This window comes from Pongo pygmaeus, chromosome 23, assembly GCF_028885625.2.
Source record: "Pongo pygmaeus isolate AG05252 chromosome 23, NHGRI_mPonPyg2-v2.0_pri, whole genome shotgun sequence".
Lineage (NCBI taxonomy): Eukaryota > Metazoa > Chordata > Mammalia > Primates > Hominidae > Pongo > Pongo pygmaeus.
Window position 1 is genome coordinate 51,053,926 of NC_085931.1, and position 20,705 is coordinate 51,074,630.

The following is a 20,705-nucleotide window of genomic DNA, read 5'->3' on the forward strand; positions in this document are numbered from 1 at the left end:
AGTAGTACACTGCCCTCATAGACTGTTACAGCTGATAAGCCCCACCTTTGTTTTTGTAAGCTCAGAGTATCATATTGTATTGAGTTGATTTTAGTTTTTTCGTAAAAATGTGTGTGTTTATTCCACAATAATTTATTGGAAACATCTTTGTGCTGGCACTATATTAAATGACAGTGATAAGGAAGCCTTAGACCGGGAAGCTTACCACCTCCGAGTATACACACACATAAGCAAGCCTAGTGTGTGTTCTGAGTGCAGTTGCTCACTCAGGGGAAGGATCCATCCAGATCACCTGTGAGAAGAGGGAGTCAGGAAAGACTTCACAGAACAGGCTTCCCTAAGCCTGCATCTTGAAAGTTGGGAAGAAATTTGTCCTGTCCGTGGGAAGGCAGTCCAGGTGCAAACAGCATGTTCAAAGGCATGCGAAACCATGTGGTGCTCAAGGGAAACGGAAAACAATTGGGCTTTAGAGGTGAAGTCAGTGGGGCGAGCAGGGACCAGGCCTCGCCGACCACAGTGGGAATGGGGTTTTATCTACAGGGTGGATGAGACACATTGCAAAGGCAGTAAGGATTTCTACTTTTTAAAGGTAATTCTAGTTGTGTAGGGGAGGGGTGGGTCTTGAGGGTAGGAAAACCAATTGAAAAGATAACTAGCATAAGACTGGTGAGAAGCTATGCCAGAAGCAGGGCAGTCAGTGGCAATAGGAATAAGGAAGTATATGCTAGAATAGTTGGGAATTGGAACTGACAGTTTGGTGAGAGGAGGGAGCTGCTGATGTTCGCAGACTTCTGATTTGAGTGGGATGGCAGTATTCCCAAGTGAGGCAGAAGAACGCACTTTGGGGGAGGGTTGTTTTATTTTAGGGCCCTGTGGCACATGAGTTGGAGCTGCATTAGGCACTTATGTAGATAGGTCTAAAGACTGTAAGAAAGGTCAGCACTAGAGAAAGACTTGGGAGTCATCAAGATCCAGGTGGAAGCTTTATCTATGAGAAAGCATAAGACCAGGCTGGGCGCAGTGGCTCACGCCTGTAATCCCAGCACTTTGGGAGGCTGAGGTGGATGGATCACAAGGTCAGGAGTTGAAGATCAGTCTGGCCAAGATGATGAAACCCCGTCTCTACTAAAAATACAAAAATTAGCTGGGCACGGTGGCAGGCGCCTGTAATTCCAGCTACTCAGGAGGCTGAGGCAGGAGAATTGCTTGAACCCAGTGGCAGAGGTTGTAGTGAGCCTTGATTGCGCCACTGCACTCCAGCCTGGGCAGCAGAGTGAGACTCCGTCTCAAAAAAGAGAAAGCAAAAGAATATGTGTGTAATAAAAAGAGAAAGGGAAGTGTGGACTCCGGAGGAGGAATACACCAGTAATGAAAGGACAGGGAGAAAAAGACTGTCCTGTGAAACAGACTGGAAAGAAACAGACCAACAGGTAGCAAAAGTACTGCCGTGGGCCCTTCCAGGGAGGGTGGGTGAAGGGACTAAACCTGCTCCATGTCAGATTGGGCATCAGAACTGAGCTCAATCTGTGAAGCCAGGAGTTGAGTTTGGTTCCCTATTCATGACCCTGTCCCCCCGTCTGCCATGTACAGCAGCAGCTGTAGCAGCAGCTTTTCACCATCTCACCCACCCCAAACCCTGCCCATGATAAGAAGGCTGGTTGCAGACCCAAGGGAACAGGAGGACCCGACACAGCCAGGATACCAGGAACTAAAACAGGATGCCCCTGGCCCAGTGGCTGGATCTTCAATATCCTTACTCTTAAGACAGGAAAGGAGCTCCCAAATGACAGGTTTCAGGTGGTTCTGGTTCGGATTTTTATTTTTTTATTTTGTGTTTATTTTTAGACAATGGTTCTGATTTTTAAATGCTAGAGAGAGGTTAAAGGAAGAACAGTTGAATAGTATCCATTGCATTGACACTGAGATTGATAGGGACAGAAATCAAGTTGTGATGATTAATAAGTGAATGAGAAATTAGTATGTTGAGACCACAGATATAAACTGCTTTTTCTAGAAGCTTGACTAGGCCAGGTGCAGTGGCTCACGCCTATAATTCCAGCACTTTGGGAGGCCAAGGAGGGTTGATCACTTGAGGTCAGGAGTTCAAGATGAGCCTGGTCAACATGGTGAAACCCCGACTAAGAATAGAGCCAGGCATGGTGGCACGCACCTGTAATCCCAGTTACTCGGGAGGCTGAGGCAGGAGAATTGCTTGAACCTGGGAGGTGGAGGTTGCAGTGAGCTGAGATTGTGTCACTGCACTCCAGCCTGGGCGACAGAGCAAGACTCCGTCTCAACAACAACAAAAGCTGGACTAGGAAGGGGAGGGGAGGAGGAGCGCAATAGCTAGAACAAATTTTAAGGTTAAAGGGGATGTTTTTAGGAATGGACAGACAGTATTTTTACAGAACTTCCAAAGTGTTGAAGTGAAGTAGGGAGTGGCCTAAAACTGCAAAGACAGTATTTCCAGGTCTTGGAACGATAGTAAATCTTGTGTATGGGGACTAAATAAAACCATCTGCTTCTAGCAGATCTACCTCCACCTGTGCTCCCTTTGAGACAAGGTCTGGCTCTGTTGCCCAGACTGGAGTGCAGTGGTGTGATCTAGGCTCACTGCATCCCCTGCCTCCTAGGCTCAAGCCATCCTCCCACCTCAGCCTCCTGAGTAGGTGGGACTACAGGTGCATACCACAATGCTGGGCTAATTTTTCTGTGTTTTTTGTAGAGATGGGATTTCACCAGGTTGCCCAGGCTAGTCTTGAACTCGTGAGCTCAATCAGTCTGCCCACCTCTGCCTCCCAAAGTGCTGGGATTACAGGTGTAAGCCACCACGCGTGGCCTCCTTAAACTTTTGATATTATTATTTGTGTTACTTAATTAACTAGGTATCTTCTTGTACGCTTGGGCTGGGTGCCCTGCTCACAGAGCTGGATGGGTGGTACCCTCCTGTCTGCCACCAAATCTCCTGGCATCCCCTCTTGCTTCCTGGGAAGACCTTCCAGGCTTCCTTGTTGGTGTTGTGCTCCTCCCTCACATCTGCTGCCTCACTTAAGACATCTCTTCTGGACGTCTTGCTTCAAGTTAGGCCAGTTGCCAACAATGTAGGCAGACAGGGTTTTCAGAGTTATTTGTGACTCAATTAAAAGTTTATAGTGTATTCTTAATAGTCTGTATCCCAAGAATTATGCTGGATATCAAACTGATAGGAGTGGTGAGTCCTGGGAAGACTGGAATGGAGGGAGAGGGGACATTGGTTAAGAGCCTGTCTATACTGCTTGAATTTTTAAAATGAGAATTTAAATTTAAAATAATTGTGCTGAATAGTCAAGTTTGAAAATTGAAATCCTGCCATATCAGAGGTGATACTAGTAAGATACCAGCAAAATAAATATAGTTTGTTGAATATGTATTTCTTTCAACTTACCGTATTCCCTAGGAAAGATTTAGTTCTAATTAAATCCTGTGAGTTTAGTTAGGTACTTGGCTTTGGAAGAATTCTTTATTTTTATTTTTATTTATTTTTATTTTTTTTGAGACTGGGTCTTACTGTGTCACCCAGGCTGGAGTGTAGTGGTGTGATCATGGTTCACTGCAGCCTTGACCTCCCAGACTCAAGCAATTCTCCTGCCTTAGCCTCCTTAGTAGCTGAGACTACAGGCACATGCCACCATGCCCCGTTAATTTTTTACATTTTTTTGTAGACACAGGGTCTTCCTGTGTTGCTCAGGCCGATCTCAAACTCCAGAGCTTAACTGATCCTCCTGCCTCGGCCTCTCAAAGTGAAGTGCTAGGATTATAGGAGTGAGCCACCACGCCCGGCCTAGAGGAATTCTTGCAGCCGGCTTGCAGTTTAGCAGGACCTGGGGATTGATTTAACCCAAGATCCACTGAACATTCCCACCCCTTCTATGAATTCCAAGACTAGTTTGGCTGCTCTGAAAGAGAAGAGAGAAAACTGGAATGGTTCACAGTTTTACTGCTGCAGCTGTACCTGATCAGATGGTAGGATTACCATGTAGTTCTGAGCATTTCAAAGCTGTTTTGGAGGAATTTGCCACTATTTATACCTTGGAAGGAAAATAGTGCTGTAGGTAACTTCAACTAGATAATTTCAAGTGTTGATTTTATAATTAATTTTTGTTTATTTTGAATACGTGTGTACCTGATACAGAGGTTCACAGCCTAGCAGAGAAAGTAATGCAGCTGTTCTGTAAAACCTGGATTCAAGAGTACTTGGAAAACTGCTCAGTTTCCCTAGCCTGCCTATCCTCTACCTTAATTCTTTTTTCCCCTCCCTTCTGAATACAGGCAGTGTCTGAGACTCACTGCCAAGCAGGCTAGGGACTGAGTGGCATGGTCTCCTTCTAGCCTTGTCTGTTAAGGAGACATGTAATGAGCAACTTTACAGGGTCGGCACAGAATTTGGACTAATGATAGATCCAGAGAAGAGGCTGTGTTTTAGCCTAAGCGGAAACTTTAATCAGAATAGGGAACTAAAAATTAGTGTTATTCTCTTGATAGTCTCTGCAGTTGACAAAAAATTAATGAATCCAGTTGTCCTCTGAAGTGCTGAGGGTCAGATATAACCACGTAGCCTCGAGTTCTCTGTAAGGGCCACACCCATCTTGGAGGTTGCAGCTAACTTCAATTTTTACCAATGCATTTAATTAGGGGACACATCCACATTCAAGTACTGAATTGCTGGGATCCCATTGGGATTCAGTTCAGCTTATGTTTATTGGACTCTACCCAATACCAAATTCAAAGGTGTGTCAGACATGGTCCTTGCTATCAAGGAGCTCCTGCTGAGTGAAGAAAATGGACCCGTGGATATTACCAATATAATGTATATCTCAGAGGAGGAACACTTTGTCCAACCAGGGAGGATACAGAAAATTTCTAGGAGATAACACCTAAAGGAAAAGGGGAAGGGAATAGGCAGAGGGCTCTCAGACATTAGTGTGTGTGTTGTAAGGAAACTGTGCAGTCATGAAGTGATAATGGGTCTGGAGAGGCCTTGGATTTTACCCTAAAGGTAAATTGACTGAATTTAAGTGGCGAGATACCCAGAGGTCAAATTTGGTTTTTAGCAAGAAAGACTGCTGGGACACAGTGTACAGTAGGGAGATAGGGAGACGAGTCAAAATATTTCTAATTCTCATCACAGTTCCATCTGAGATGTGTTGATTCAAACACTATTAAATAAAGTAAGTCAAATAGAGGGGATGACAGATAGCAGGGCAGTGAGGTGCCTTCAGATTCCCTGCAGCACCGTCTCAGCACTGTGCCCTAACGTGGGGCTGAAGCCCTGACTTACAGTTTCTAGCTGTGGGGAATGGAGCACGCTGTCTTGGACAGAAGTATTGGGTTGACTGTGAAACTAAGGGGCCAACTTCCAAGTAGTGCCAGCTTTCTGACAGCGGTGTAGATGCTGGTCCCAGATGAGCCGCTGCTGGGCTCGCCATTGCTTTGAGCACCTGCGCACACATAGGTAGCTCCAACCTTGAGGAGCATTCCTCCTGCGTTTGTTTCTGTCATTGTAAAATGAAGTTGCTGGCCATTTAATATATATTCCTATATCTCTGTATTCACATACATGAATATATATTTCAGAGAGAGATTCCATCATGGAATAAATAAAATATTTACTGTATTTACTAGCAACTTGCTATGAATTGATTTTGAAGAGACTATTCCAGCCATTATGGGGGAATGGATTGGGGAGGAGCAAGAGTAGGAACAGAGAACCAGTGAAATGGCCCCAACAAGCAAGAATGACAGCAGTGAAAATGAAGAATTATAGGTAGATCTGAGAAACAGATTTTGAAAGAGGAAATGATAGGACTTGCTGATGGGCTGATATGAGGGGTTGGGTGAGAAATTCATGATGGATGTCAGGGTCTGACCTAAACACCTGGGTAGAGGGTGATGCCCTTGATTATACAAAGCCTTAATATTAATAACCACTTGCCTTTATTGAGCATGTGTTTGGTATCCTGCCCTGTACTAAGAGTTTTACACATATTTCATTTAAACTTCAAAAGAACCCTGTGAAGAAGGTGTTGTTATTGTTCCCAGTGTTCGCTGAGGAAGCTGAGCTCTGAGAGGTTGGGCTGCAGGCCTAGAAACAATAGCTGGTGAAAGGAGGAGCTGGATTTCCACGAGTCCGCCTGTGTCACTGCTTCATGTGGCATCTTGCTATGAGCATACAGTTCATTGTGATTTTTTTCTCTTTTCAGGGTTGTGGTTTTTTGCACTGAATGTAACCTAGACTCATCTTCACGGGCTTGTGTTGCCCCAGGTACTGTCAAAGGTAAGTTTTTAAAATATATATCTACCATGTATTGGCAATAGTCTTCTTCTTAAAAAGAAGAAAAGTACTTTTTCAAGAACATTGTTGCCCTTTTACTAAGTTCTTACAGAAAGATATTTTTAAGGTGACCATCATACCAGCCCCTTGCTTTCCTACTATATGGTAGGTGCCTTTAAAAAGCACTGGTATTTAGATGGATACTGACATTTGGTGCCTCATGCTAGAAAGCTACAACTTAGTTATTAGGATTATGTGAGTTTTATGTGAGTGTATCCCTAGCGTCTCTGTCTCTCACCTTTCCCTGCTGCGGTCTGTAGTCCACATTACTGCCAGGGTTCACTTTCTGAACGATAGATTTACTCAGGTCATGCCTTTGCTTAAACAGCCCTCATGGCGTCCAGTTGCTGCAGATGTTGTCCCACAGATCCCCTCAAAACCTAATTCCAGTCAACATTTCTGGCTGCTTTTTTTAGTGAATCCTTATCTGTAAGCCTTAAGGGACCATTTTCTGTTCCCTAGATATATATATAGTATTTTTTTCATGGCTTTGTGCCTTGGTTGATGCTTTTCTCTTTTTAGAGTTTGGAAGCAGGGAGAAGAATGTGACTATCTACTCTCCTTGTTGTATTTTTCCTGTTGTCTTCTTCTTCCAAACTCCCTTGGCAGAATTTTTTTTCATCTGTATTCTAAGAGTACCTGTTGTTATTACAGTAATAAATTATTCAATATTTTATATTAAAGTTGTTTTATTTGTATCTGTCTCCTTTACTAATATATAAACCCTTTGAGACTGCTTGGAAAGGAGCTAACCTATTTTCAATGCCTAAAAGAGGCCCCCACAAGCAAGAAAGGATAACAGCAGTGAAAATAAAGAATTGTGGGTGGATCCGAGAAACAAATTTTGAAAACAAAAATGATAGGACTTGCCGATGAGCTAATATGAGGGGTCTAGGGTAGGATGAGAAATTCATGATGAATTTCTCCCCAACCCTTTGCTAGGCTTATGTGCCTAGTGTATGCACCTTATCTCTATAGAGACAGCCACTTACCTGAAGACAGTAGCCATAACCATAGCCACTGCTAAGGTCAAAATACTGTGTGGCCTATGGTTTTTGAACCTCCAATTCAGCCTCAGTTGTATAGAGAAATAAGATAAAATGCTCTTAGACACCTTGCTAAGAGTTCTACACACATTGTTTAATTTAATCTTTATAACACCTTTTCCTGCACAGCTTTATGGATGAAAATACTCAGGATTAGAAAGTTAAATAACTTGCCCAAGACCACACAGCTAATAACTGACAAGAACGATTCTACATTTTCAAAGCCACAGCTCATTCCAGCATAACACACTATCCCAGCACCATCTGGCATGTGGTAGAGGCACAGTAAATGTTTATTGAGTTGATATCTATTGCATTTTAAAGAAAAAGCACTGTCATTGATTAATTCAATCATTCTTATATAGAAATTTATGGAATACATATTAAATGTCAGGTACACAGTTTTAAGTAGACTGAATGCAGAGATTAACAAGATATAGTGTCTGGTATCAAGGGGTTGACAGTCTAATCCTTATCATATAGAGGAATCTATGTGAGTAAATAAATCCAATAAAGTGTTACAGATCCCATAATAGAATTCAAACAAGATCCACTGGGGGCACTGAGGAAGGAATCATTATTTCTGCCTAGAGATGGATCAGGAAATAGTTCATAAAAGCTGACCCTTGATTGGAAAGTAGGGTCTCCCCTTGTGGCACCAGAGGAGGGAAAGGCAGAGGGAGTATAGCAACAAAAACATGGAAACCTGTATTGGCAAAGCTGTAAGATGTTCATTACAGCTGGAACAAAAGGAACAGAGACCAGGCAGACGAGGTTGGAGAGACAGGCGAGGGCTGGATCCTGGAGGGCTTTTGAAAATATTAACATATTTGGCAATTTTCCTGGAAGAACTTGCACAGGTACTGTAGGACATTACTTGTATTTAGTTCTTAACATTTGCTGAGTCCTGTCATGTGTGTGGCAAGCACTGTGCCAGGTCAAGACTGTCCACCACCTACCACAGGTCACAAACTGGTGACTGCTCCAAGTTGAAGTGATGTGCAAAAACAGAAATTAAACACTTGTGTCGGCCGGACACGGTGGCTCACGCCTATAGTCCCAGCACTTTGGGAGGCCGAGGCGGGCGGATCACTTGAGGTCAGGAGTTCCAGACCAGCCTGGCCAACATGGTGAAACCCTGTCTCTACTAAAAACACAAAAATTAGCCAGGCATGGTGGCACGTGCCTGTAGTCCCAGCTACTTGGGAGGCTGAGGCAGGAGAATCGCTTGAACCAGGGAGGCAGAGGTTGCAGTGAGCCGAGATTGCGCCACTGTACTCCAGCTGGGCAACAGAGCGAGACTCTGTCTCTAAATACATACATACATACATACATACATACATACGTACATACATAAAATAAACACTTGTGTGTTGTCTCATCATCTCATGATGGGACATGACTTGTCACTTTGGCATGACTTGTTCACCCCTCTAGTTTTCATGTAAGTGGGCTTTGCCCTGACTTTTTTGTGACTTTGTTAGCACTGATACATTAGACCCTTTATCACTTCTTACATGGAACCCTTAATTAACCATACGCTTCTGCATTGCCTATCTTACTTACCTTCTATTTTGTCAAAAGAAAAGTAAAGTTGCCCTAGACACAATCATAAGCCATGCCTTCAAACAAGAATGTTATTAAGGTTTGTTCAAGAAACACATTGAAAACTAAAGACAGCTCCAAAACAACAAAAAATGAGAGCAAGTGAAATAAAGGACAAAGATAAAAATAGGTATCAATATGACATTTAGTAAGTGGGCACATTACATGGTTTTAATCAGGAAAGATTTTTAGAAATAAAAATTGACTGGAGGCCAGGCACTATGGCTCACACCTAAATCCCAGCATTTTGGGAGGCCTAGGCAGGTGGATTGCTTGAGCTCACAAGTTCAAGACTAGCCTAGGCAACATAGTGAAATCCCAACTCTACCATAAATAGAAAAATTAGCCAGGCATGGTGATGTGCACCTGTAGTCCCAGCTACTTGGGAAGCCCAGTGAGGCTGAGGCTGCATTGAGCTGTGATCATGCCACTGCACTTCAGCCTGGGTGACAGAGTGAGACCCTGTCTCAAAAAATATATATATACTGAATAGATATTAGAAGGGTAGAGATGTGGATTGGTGATGAGGGGAAGGGGTTTCCAGTGGAGTGTGGACTAGGATATACATAGATAGAGATTAGCATGTTGTGTGCTGAGAATGAAAAGATTTGCCTGCGTGAATGCAGAATACAGTGTGCTTTGAGAGTAACTAGAAATGAGGTTAGTGAAAAGCTTAGGAAGTAAAAGTGTGTGATTAATGCTGTGGTAATAGAATAATTTGGAAGACAAGGCTGATATGGAAAACTGAACTTAATTCTGAGGAGGATACGTTTTAGATATAAGTTGAGATCAAAGGGTATCCAATAAGTAATATTCTCTTCCCTGCTCAAGTTCTGAACCAGCAGAGACTTAGGACAAAGGAGTAAGGTAGATAGATGGAGATCAGAATTTCACGTTTATCATCCATAAATTTGCCATAGGAGAACTGGCTTAAATCTAAGGGCAAGCAGATTTTTAATACTGAACTGCAAGACTTAACAGGTTTATTCACCCAGCAACACTAGTCTGGGATAGACCTGCCTCCTCGCCTGCCTCCTAGCCAACGAAAGGAGCAGAGCAGAACAGGTGCCCCCAAGGGAAAAGGGAGAGAAAAGGGCTGGACTATGCAAGCCTGGTTTCTTCTTCCAAACACACTCATCAGAGAAGTGATTTCACCCCTGACAGCCTGAATCAGGGATACAAGGCCAGGAATATGAAAAATTGGATATTGTCCCATGTGGAAGGAAGCATCAGAAGCAGGGAAAAAAGTTTTCCTCCCCTAGCATTCCCTAGCTTTTGTTTCTTAGTGCATTGTTCTTAACCAGTAAGTCTAGGTCAGCCAGGGTTATGCCAGTCTCCCTTCCTTCCTCCCTTCCTTCCTCCCTCCCTCCCTCCCTCCCTCCTTCCTTCCTTCCTTCCATCCTTCCTTGTATAGCCAGAAACCTCTTTATTTTCATTTTCCTTTTGAATTACCTATATAAACCTAGCCCAAGCAATTTAAATGAAGAACTTCACTGGTTTTGTAATGCATGTGTGCTATTTGAAATTCAGCTGCTTTGCAGCTTATATGCAGCAAGTAATTGTTCCACTTTCTGATGTCTAAAAGGCCTGTAGGAAGAAAGTCTGTTTTTCCCTGAAGTCTAATCTTTCCTCAGCCATGCCTGCTTAGGAAAAGCTGTGCCGGCATAATTCAAGGTCAAGCAGCAGCCTTCTGTACACTGAAGCCACCCAAGCCCACTAATGCCCTATTCCCTTTGCTGAGGCCAGCACAGCTGGCATTTGCTTGCTAGGCCAGAGCAGCCAGTGTATGCTGAGGCTGCCTGCACAGCTGATATGTAAATGAGCTTTCAATACCAGCATCACCACCACCGCCACAACAGTCTGTGGCTTGTTTCTTGAAGAGGCCTGCAAAGCCCCCAACCCTTTGCTAAGGCTTATGTGCCTAGTGTATGCAGCCTTGTCTCTATAGAAACAGCCACTTACGTGAAGACAAAGTTGCCATAACTACAGTCACTGCTAAGGTCAAAATACTGTGTGCCTATGGTTTATAAACCTCTAATTCAGCCTCAATAGTTAAAAGCTAGTGTATAACTATAAAAACAACAGTAAAAAGCCTAATAAAAGCTTCTACAAGAAAATACTGTGCCCCCTCATTAAAGTCCAGGGCCCAAAGTCCTGGCCTTAACAGAAGCCTCAAAAATGCCACATGTATTTTACTCCGTTGAATTTTAGTTCATGTCTATTATCAAAATTTCGGTGCCACGCACCAGAGGTTAGGGTCTTTGAGACCCAATAAATAGCACTCTCCTTCCCTTGACTGGGCTCTATATTTTGGTCTCCCAAATGTCCTCCTTTTTAAAAGCTTATATGCAGTGAAAAATTGTTACACTTTTCATTTTTCCCTCCTTTTTAAAAGGAGGACATTCGGGAGACCAAAATACTGTTTCTCTGACTAATAAAGCTGTATTGGACCGCCCATTCCCACTGCCACTGCTATTGTATGTGCCACTGGGCGGAGGGGCCGGGCTTAAAAAAAAAAAAAAAAAAGCTTTATTGGAGAATGTGACACATCTACAGGCCAGTGAACTTAACACTGAACTTCATAATAACACAGACTGACCTACTCACGGGTAGTTGTGAGGGTCCTGTGTTTATGGGTGGAGGAGAAGAGGAGAATGCATGCTTCCTGGGGCAGCTGGTTTCCAAAAGGAAGGAAAAGACAGGGCTGAGCTCCACCTACCTTGTTTCTCCTTCCAAACTCACCATTAAATTAAGATCCTGTTACCTTCTCTGGAGTGGATTGTGTGCAGGTATAGAGGAGCCAAAGGTGGAAACACAGGAGGCAGGAAGAAGCATTCCCCTTTCACAGCATGTCCAAAAGGAAATGGAGATCACTGGGGATCGGACCCTGAAAGAATAAGAATTCAGAGTAGAGAATGTCTTGTGAGTTGGTCATCTCCATGTACTTATTAAGCACCTATTATGTATCAAGTGCAAATACATTATCAGTGAATCCTCAGAATAACTATTATTCCCAAGTTTTGGTAGGGAAGCTGAGACGGAGACAAATTGAGTGATTTCCTCAAAGTCACACATCCATAAGCATTCAGGTCTGTTGGACTCTTCAGTGACGGCCACAGCTCCCCCTCCAGGTTCCAGTCACTGCCCCTTCCCCTTCAGGCCTAGCAATAGTAAGGTTCCCCACTGTTGTCAGCCACTGGGTGGTTCAGTAGCCTTTGTTGGTTTCCCTATTTCCATTCTAACATGTTGGAAAACTGAGGGCTGTAGTAGTAGGGAAGGTAAGACTTGGGCCTTGGTAGGATCTTATTGGGACATGATGGATTTTAAGAAGTGAGTGTAGGGGCAGAAGTCTTGGTTAAAGCCTTGGGTAGAGGGTGATAGCATGGGGTAGGAGAGATGACAGTGTGCAGTGTTGGGGGATAGGGAGGAGGAGTCGGTGAGGGGAAATAGCAGTGATTGTCAGAGAAGGAGAGAACTAATTTAGCCAGGCAAGTCAAGCTAGAAAGAGACTTAAGAAAAATAGAACAGCCAAATAGGAGAATCCAGAAAGGATGAAAGTAAAAAGATTAAAGCTGAAGGAGAAGCCAGCAAGTTGAGAGCAGTGCCCTTTCATAGAAGAAACAACCACTGCCATCCCTTCTTCCTCTCCCGACCTCCTGTCTCCAGTCAGTGCCTCCCACTGGCTTAGCCCAGCCAGCAGCCAGAAGATAAAGAGCCCAATGATGGTGTCACCTGGGGCACACAGTCAGGTGGAGAATGGAGCGTGGGTCTGGAGGAAGCACCAGACCAAGGAGTGTGCTGAGTACAGGCCTGCAAGCATGAATGGAGTTCCGAGGAGCCTATAATGCATCATCTATGAAATGCAGTCTCTGTTTCAGTGAAATAGGAGAACTTAAAGACATCTGTGAAGCAAATTACACATAAAATCTTTCTGGATATGTTACTGAGTTTTTCCAATGCTATCAACCTAATTTTTATAGAAAGAGAACTTTTTTTTTTTTTTTTTGCGCAACTGTGATAAATAGGTGAGGGACAAAATCAACTAGAGAAAGCCTGTTTTCACTTGCTGTGAGCATCCGTCATGTGTTTTACAGAAGGGATGGGCAATGTTGATTAAGCTGGGAGCGAGTGAATGGATATCAATTGAGAGCTTCTACTGTACTGATTTTACACTTCACATCACATAAATATGCATTTGTTCCCAACAAGACCTTGCTAGGTGGGTGAGCAAAGTAGATATTTTGGTAACCCCTTCCCACCCAGTAGATGAGGAAACAGCTTCCTGGAAGTGCCTTCTTAGCCTTGAGTCTTGGCTGGTTATAGAGAAGGCTACACCAAAACAGATCATCAAGCGTTGTGCATTAATAGATCTTTCTTACACACACAAAAAAATACACTACCAGCATCTCTTTACCCTTTTTTTTTTTTGAGACAGGGTCTCACTCTGTTGCCCAGACTGGAGTGCAGTGGTGTGATTGCAGCTCACTGCAGCCTTTACCTCCTGGACTCAACCAGTCGTCCCACCTCAGCCTCTTGAGTAGCTAGGCCCACATACATGTGTCACCACACCTGGCTAATTTTTGTATTTTGGGTAGAGGTGGGGTTTCACCCCCAGGCTAGTCTTGAGCTCCTTAACTCAAGCCATCCACCTGCCTTGGCCTCCCAAATTGCTGGGATTATAGGCATGAGCCACTGCACCTGGCCTTTTTTAGTTTTTATGTTTTGTAGCTATGAGCTTTAGAGTAGTTGATAGGTTTCTAAATATTCGTACCTGTATTATAATGGAGATTTGTGTCGTTTGAATAATTATTCCTCAATAGGGCCAGGAGCGGTGGCTCACGCTCGTAATCCCAGCACTTTGGGAGTCTGAGGCGGGCGGATCACGAGGTCAGGAGTTCAAGACCAGTCTAGCCAACATAGTGAAACCCTGTCTCTACTAAAAATACAAAAATTGGCCGGGTGTGGTGGCAGGTGCCTGTAGTCCCAGCTACTTGGGAGACTGAGGCAGGAGCATCGCTTGAACTCAGGAGGTGGAGGTTGCAGTGAGCTGAACTCGCACCACTGCACTCCAGCCTGGGCAACACAGCAAGACTCTGTCTCAAAAAAATATATATATTCCTCAATAATTACATATGTAATGAATTCATGAAAATGTTGCATAAATTTTTAGTAGTTTCCTTTTGGCACATTTTAATTCATAAAATTTTAACAAACTTTTTCTTGACTCATTTTATTCTTTGAGGAAAAATTACTTTTTACTGTCTTGCCCTGTAAATAGTCTCATTTAAAAATATATGAACTGACATTTAGTTTATTAAGCACATTTCCTAAAAATGAAAAGTGGGGCCAGCCATTATAGTGTACTTTAATTTCAGTTATAAAGAAAGCAGGAACGTTATTCATAAATTATAAGCCCAGGAAACCCTGCCAATTCCAATAGCCTTAGCCTAATACCCAGGCACTGTGACCTGCAGGGGCAGAACAACAGGTGCGCCGCTTTGCTCACTGCCGTGCTTTCTTGCAGGTCAGTGTCTTTCACCACCACCTCTGCCAAAAGGCAAATAAAATAGGGAAAGAAATCTAGAGCTATTAATATCCCAATGCTGGAAACCTTTCCTATTTACCCTTCTCCCCCAAGATGGGAAACATTCCCTCCCTGCTTCTCTCCCTCCCTCTTTCTTACGTTTAAGATGCATGTGCATAGACACACACACACACAGTTACTCAAAGTTACTTCACAGTATCTGTGGCCTTATTGAGAGAATTTCAGTCTAAACCTTTGAAAAAAAAAATTTTTTGCCCTGAATTCCTTACATACTTTTTTCTTCTCTCTTCTTTTAGGCAGTATTTTTGTGTTTCTGCAGAGTTTTGCACAAAATCTGTTCCCATGCAAACCAATGAGGGAGAAGTATCGGAAGAAAGCAGTTCCAAGGTCAGTAAATTACTGAAAGGTACAGTTTGGGTAGAAATTGAACAGTAGAGGCTGTGGATGAGTAGAATGGGTATTTCATTTTACATGACTGTAAAAATTCGATTGATTTAAATTAGAATCTAACAGATTGAGAAATATTTTTTCTTTTCAGTATACTTTTTAATCCTATATGCTAATTTAAAACAATTTTACTGAACTACAGAGAACTTTATAATTTATTTTTAGAACACTAATACTGTGTCTTTTAAAGTTTGTTACGAAAGTTGCTATAGGCTTATAAAAAATCAGAAGTATATGAAGTCAGGAGTCAAAGCTGGTCCCCTGTTCCTGCTGCACAGAGGCAGTCACTGATACTTTTTAGGTGTTTTTCTATTACAAATTTTATTTTGTTTTATTTTAGATTCAGAGGTACACATGCAGGTTTGTTGCATGGGTGTGTTGTGTGATGCTGAGGCTTGGGGTACAAATGATTCCATCACTCAGGTAGTGAGCATAGTACCCAAGAGCTTGTCTTTGAACCCTTGTTCCCTTCCCTCCCTCTCCCTTTTGGAGTCCCCAGTGTCCACCGTTTCCATTTTTATGTCCACATGTACCCAGTGTTTAGCTCCCACTTATCAGTGAGAACATGCAGCATTTGGTTTTCTGTTTCTGTGTTAATTCATTTAGGATAATGGCCTTCAGCTGTATCCATGTTGCTGCAAAGGATGTTATTTAATTCTTTTTTTTTTTTTTTTTTAGACTGGGCCTGGCTCTATTGCCCAGGCTGGAGTGCAGTCACACGATCTTGACTCATTGCAGCCTCTGCCTCCCAGGCTCAAACCATCCTCCCACCTCAGCCTCCTGAGTAGCTGGGACTACAGGTGTACACTACCAAACCTGGCTAATTTTTGTTTTTTTGTAGAGACGGGGTCTCACTTTGTTATCCAGGCTGGTCTCACACTTCTGAGCTCAAGCACTCCACCCGCCTAGGTCTTCTAAAGTACTGGGATTACAGGCATGAGCCACCATGCCTGGATGATTTAATTCTTTTTTATGGCTACGTATTATAAATTTTTAAATGGTAATTTGTTTGCTTTGTTTTTTCAATCTAAAGCCTAAGGAATGTTATCATCATCAAATCTTATATGTAAATATATATAATAAATAAAATAAAAATAAATATGTATGAATCCTATATATAAATCCTATATATAAATATTTATCTGTATTTTTGTCTATATCTGGCTCCATGTGCTGATTTTCCTTGGCTGCTTCTTAACATGGTTACATGAGACCCTTAGTATTACTTTTACTTCCCTCTCTGTTCATTCAGAATTGTCTGTAGCTCTTCCTGGGAGCTCTGAAAACAACTCTTTCAGTTTCTTTCTGAATGCCCCCTCTACGGGGCTATGATCTAGTCCATGGCTTGGGTGGAGGGACAGATGTCATCCTGTCCTCTTGGTTTTCCTTTCCCATCTCACCAGATTTCTTTCTTCTTTCTGTAGCCAAAGCAGAAGCTTATAGATTTTCATCGGACTCATCTAGACCCTGAATCTCATGTAGGGTTAGTCAGAGCCTGTGAGGTACACACATGATCTAGGAATCTCCCTCACACACACACACAGAGGCACACATACCCGGGACACCCAAGATACACATACCCCAGAATTTCCGAGGTACATATACACCCTTCCCCAAGATCCTAATTTACTAATTTATAGTGAAATATAATGTTAAGGAAGATTGGGGCTCATGCCTGCAATCCCAGCACTTTGGGAGTCCGAGGCGGGCAGATTGCTTGAGCTCAAGAGTTCAAGACCAGCCTAGGCAACATGGCAAAACCCTGTCTCCAAAAAATACAAAAATTAGTTGGGCGTGGTGGTGCATGCCTGCAGTCCCAGCTACTCAGGAGGCTGAGGTAGGAGGGTCATTTGTACCCAGGGATGTTGATGCTGCAGTGAGCTGTGATCATGCCACTGCACTCCAGCCTGGGCAGCAAAGCCAGACCCTGCCTCAAAAAAAAGGAAGATTGAATTTCTGGCTAGTACATTTTCTCCCTGGAAAGATAAGGTATAATTGGGAGATTGCTTGGTGAACATGTAATTAGACCAGTATAGAATATATTACTGTGCCATAAGCTCAGTTTTCAACTTCTTTTTGGAAAAATAAATGACTAGCTTTCTTGATTTTTCAATTACTGAATAGTTTATCAGTTCAGAATGAATTAGACTCAACAATAAGAGAACATTCTTTTTATACTTGCACTAAGTGGATGCCTCTGTTATAAATTAGATTACAACTTCAACTTCATCAGCCTTAGTTTAACTCAGGTTCTTATGTTTTTCCTCCTGATGTTTGCTTTTGTTTAAAATCTTATATTTGGAGGCTGATCTCATCTCGCAGGGGTCAGTCCATTCTCCCCCTCCGAGGGTGTAAATCAATCAGTCAATAAAATCTTATGTTTGGAATGATTTAATGTATGGCTGGAATTTGTCATTTTGCTGTGGTTACATAGTTTGTGGATGTCTTTTAACAGAAGGCCATTAGGAAAGGTAGCAGGGTTTGAGGAAAAGTAGAGAATTTTTTATCAAAAAGTGATTTTCAGCTAAATTTATTTTTGTTCAATATATTTTTTTTGAGACCGGATCTTGCTCTGTCGCCAAGTCTGGAGTGTGGTGGTATGATCACGGCTCACGGCTCACAGCTCACAGCTCACTGCAGCCTCAACCACCCAGCCTCAAGCAATTCTCCCACCTCAGCCTCCCAAGTAGCTGGGATCGCAGGTGTGTGCCACCACACCTGGCTCTTTTTTTTTGGTAGAGACAGAGTCTTGCTGTGTTGCCCAGGCTGGTCTCAAACTTCTGGGCTCAAGTGATTCTCCTGCCTCAGTCTCCCAAAGTGCTGGAATTATAGGTGTAAGCCACTGTGCCTGGCCTTCAATAAATAATTCTTAAGCACGTGTTATCATGGGATACAACAGTGAACCAAAAATACGTGGTTCCTACTCTCAAGGCAGTTTCATTTTAGTGGGAGACATGAATAAATATAAATAAAGATAATAATTATAGATGATGGTAAGTACTATGAAAAAAATAAAGCCATGTCATGCAGGGCAGCTGGGAGGAAGAGCGTAGCTAGTCCAGGAAGGTCTCTCTGAGAAGGGGACATTTCAGATGAAGCTAATGGGCAAGGGAGCCAGCTGTGTGGAGAGCTGGAGCAACAGTGTTCTAGACACAGGAAACAGCTGCAAAAGCCCTTGGCCTCTTCCAAGAACTCTCAGAAACCTGTGGGCCAAGTGTGACAGGAGGTTACAGAGAGAGGCAGAGACCTTGCAAGACCTCAGAGGCCACAGTGTGCAACGTGGACCTATTCTCCATTCCTAGGGCAGCCATTGAAGGCTGTTCACTAGAGGAGTGATGTGATGTGTAGGATTTGCATTTTAAGAGATGGCTCTGGCTGCTGTCTGGACAGTGGATTGGAAAGAGGTAAGAGTGGAAGCAGGGAGCCTGGTGAGAAGGCATGTGCAGCCATTCGGGTAGGACTGCATTCATGGATGTTACTGGAAGTGGAGGAAAGACAGACTTGAGGTGTATTTTGGCGCCAAAACTGATGTGACTCGAGGATGGATTGGGATCCTTTTGCATCATAGAAATCAAAAGGGGAATTTCAAGAGAAAGGCTCACTCAGTAACTTCAGATGCTGCCAAGAATCAAGGAGGCTGACAAGTGAGAAAAGACACCTGGATTTGTTTAAGAACTAATTAAAGAGAAAGGATATGAGGAAACTTTCTAGGGGGTGATGGAGATGGTCTGTGTCTGATAGGGGTGCAATTGTTTATAATTACAATAAAAATAGTTACAGTGTAGTTACATTTTATGTGGTGAAACTGACATAATCAAATGGAGTGGAGAATACATGGAAGTATAGATGAAGCAGGAATGGCAGAACGTTGGCAACTATTGAAGTGTTATGATGGGTACATAGGAGTTTATTTGTATTTACTTTGTACATGTTTTAAATTTTCTATGATAGTTTCTGAAAAGAACTTACTGGTGTTCAAGGGTGCCATTTAATTGGAGTAGGAGGTGCAGAAACCAAATTTTATGGGTTAAAGAGATATTAAATGATTTTTAAAAATGAGTTATGACTATAGTCCACCACCCAATTTTAGGACATTTGGAAGTAAATGGAAGAGAGAGCAATGAGGAGGAGGATTAAGTTCAAGTGAAAGATTTTTTTTAAATGGAAGAGAACTATGCATGTTTCAGAAAAGAGGGAAGAAATGAGTGGAGGAAGGCAGAGTGCGGTTAGAAAAAGGTTTCTCAGATTCCCAGGCTTAACGGGCCTCGTACTGCAGTAATGCCTGAGCCCAGGCCCAAATCCTGCTCTTCTGACTCTTGTTTAGTGGCGGAGGGAGTTTTGGAGGAGGAAAGAAAGAAAGAAAGTGGGTTCAGCTTTTCTTTGTTTTGCCTTCGAAAGAGGAGTCACTGTAGTTGGGAGAGTGTAGAGTACACAACTGAAGACTTGAAATGACAAGTTTCGATTTCCTATTAAGAGGAAAGGCTTGGAATTGCAGTTGTAGAGAAGGTGCTAAGAATAGTTAACAAATGAATAAAGGGTCAATATGTTTTACAAAATATCCAGGTAAGTTGTGCAAGTATAAATCAGGAGCTCTTATGGATGGGCAGGGTTGGTACAGAAGTCTTTTTTTTTTTTTTTTTTTTTTTTGAGATGGAGTCTCACTCTGTCACCCAGGGTGGAGTACAGTGGTGTGATCTCGGCTCACTGCAAGCTCCGCCTCCCGGGTTCACGCCATTCTCCTGCCTCAGCCTCCTGAGTAGCTGGGACTTGACAGGCGCCTGCCACCACACCAGGATAATTTTTTGTATTTTTTAGTAGAGACGGGGTTTCGGCGTGTTAGCCAGGAAGGTCTCCTGGCCTCGTGATCCGCCCACCTCGGCCTCCCAAAGTGCTGAGATTACAGGCTGAGCCACCGTGCCCGGCCCGGTATAGAAGTCTTATTGGAGGAAGTGAATTTTGCTGTTCCTCTTGAAGAGTGTTCTCTGAAACTGCAGCATCATCCGTAACATTTTCTTGGAGAGAGATGTTTATTGAAGTTCAGAGATGGGTTAGGATTATATATTCTTCAGGAGTTGGGAAATGTAGACTTTGACCTCTTGAATTTAGGGATTTTTTTTTCTCTGCCAGAAAGATATAAAGCAGGTGATGGTTTCTAAAAGACTGCTGTAAACAGATTATAGATCATTCCTGAATTATGCACAAGCATTCTATTTTTCCTTATTTTTGCCTCCTTTCCTCCCCTCCTCTCTCCTGATTAATTCAGCAAATATTTATTGAGCACCTACTGTGCGCTAGGAACTGTGTTGGGTGTTGATACACAGAATTGACTCCTTAAACTATTATCTATTCTTTGTTTTAATTCTTGGAGCTCCAACCATTTAAAGTGGAGGCAGGAAGAAAGAATGTTAAATTTCACATCAGTTTAGAACGAGCTTTTTTTCCCTGAATGGTCACCAGATTGCAATTTTGTATGACCTAACAAATTTCTCAAAGAGAGTTCTGCTATTGTTGTGAAAGCTTCTATTGTAAATGCTGAAGGAAGACAAGTTGACAGAGTTATTGTTAGTGTAAAACTTCAGACGCCTCTGAACATATCCTTTGGAGGAACAGTGAATATTTCTTACATTTTTCCCAAGGACCACTTCAGGGTTTATTTAATTTTTCTGCTGTGTATGTGAGAGAGAAAATTGAA

At 42.7% G+C, this 20,705-nt stretch overlaps 1 protein-coding gene across 3 annotated transcripts in view; it reads left to right on the top strand.

The window, feature by feature from the left end:
* The window catches only part of TNRC6B (trinucleotide repeat containing adaptor 6B), a 285,267-nt gene that overhangs the window by 66,877 nt on the left and 197,685 nt on the right, over positions 1 to 20,705 (top strand). For all 3 annotated transcript variants that reach the window (XM_054469560.2, XM_054469563.2, XM_054469565.2), the window contains exons 2-3: positions 6,240 to 6,313; positions 14,863 to 14,953. In XM_054469560.2, coding sequence (XP_054325535.2) covers positions 14,909 to 14,953 — 45 coding nt within the window. In that variant the 5' untranslated portion in view covers positions 6,240 to 6,313; positions 14,863 to 14,908. The remainder of the gene's footprint in view (positions 1 to 6,239; positions 6,314 to 14,862; positions 14,954 to 20,705) is intronic.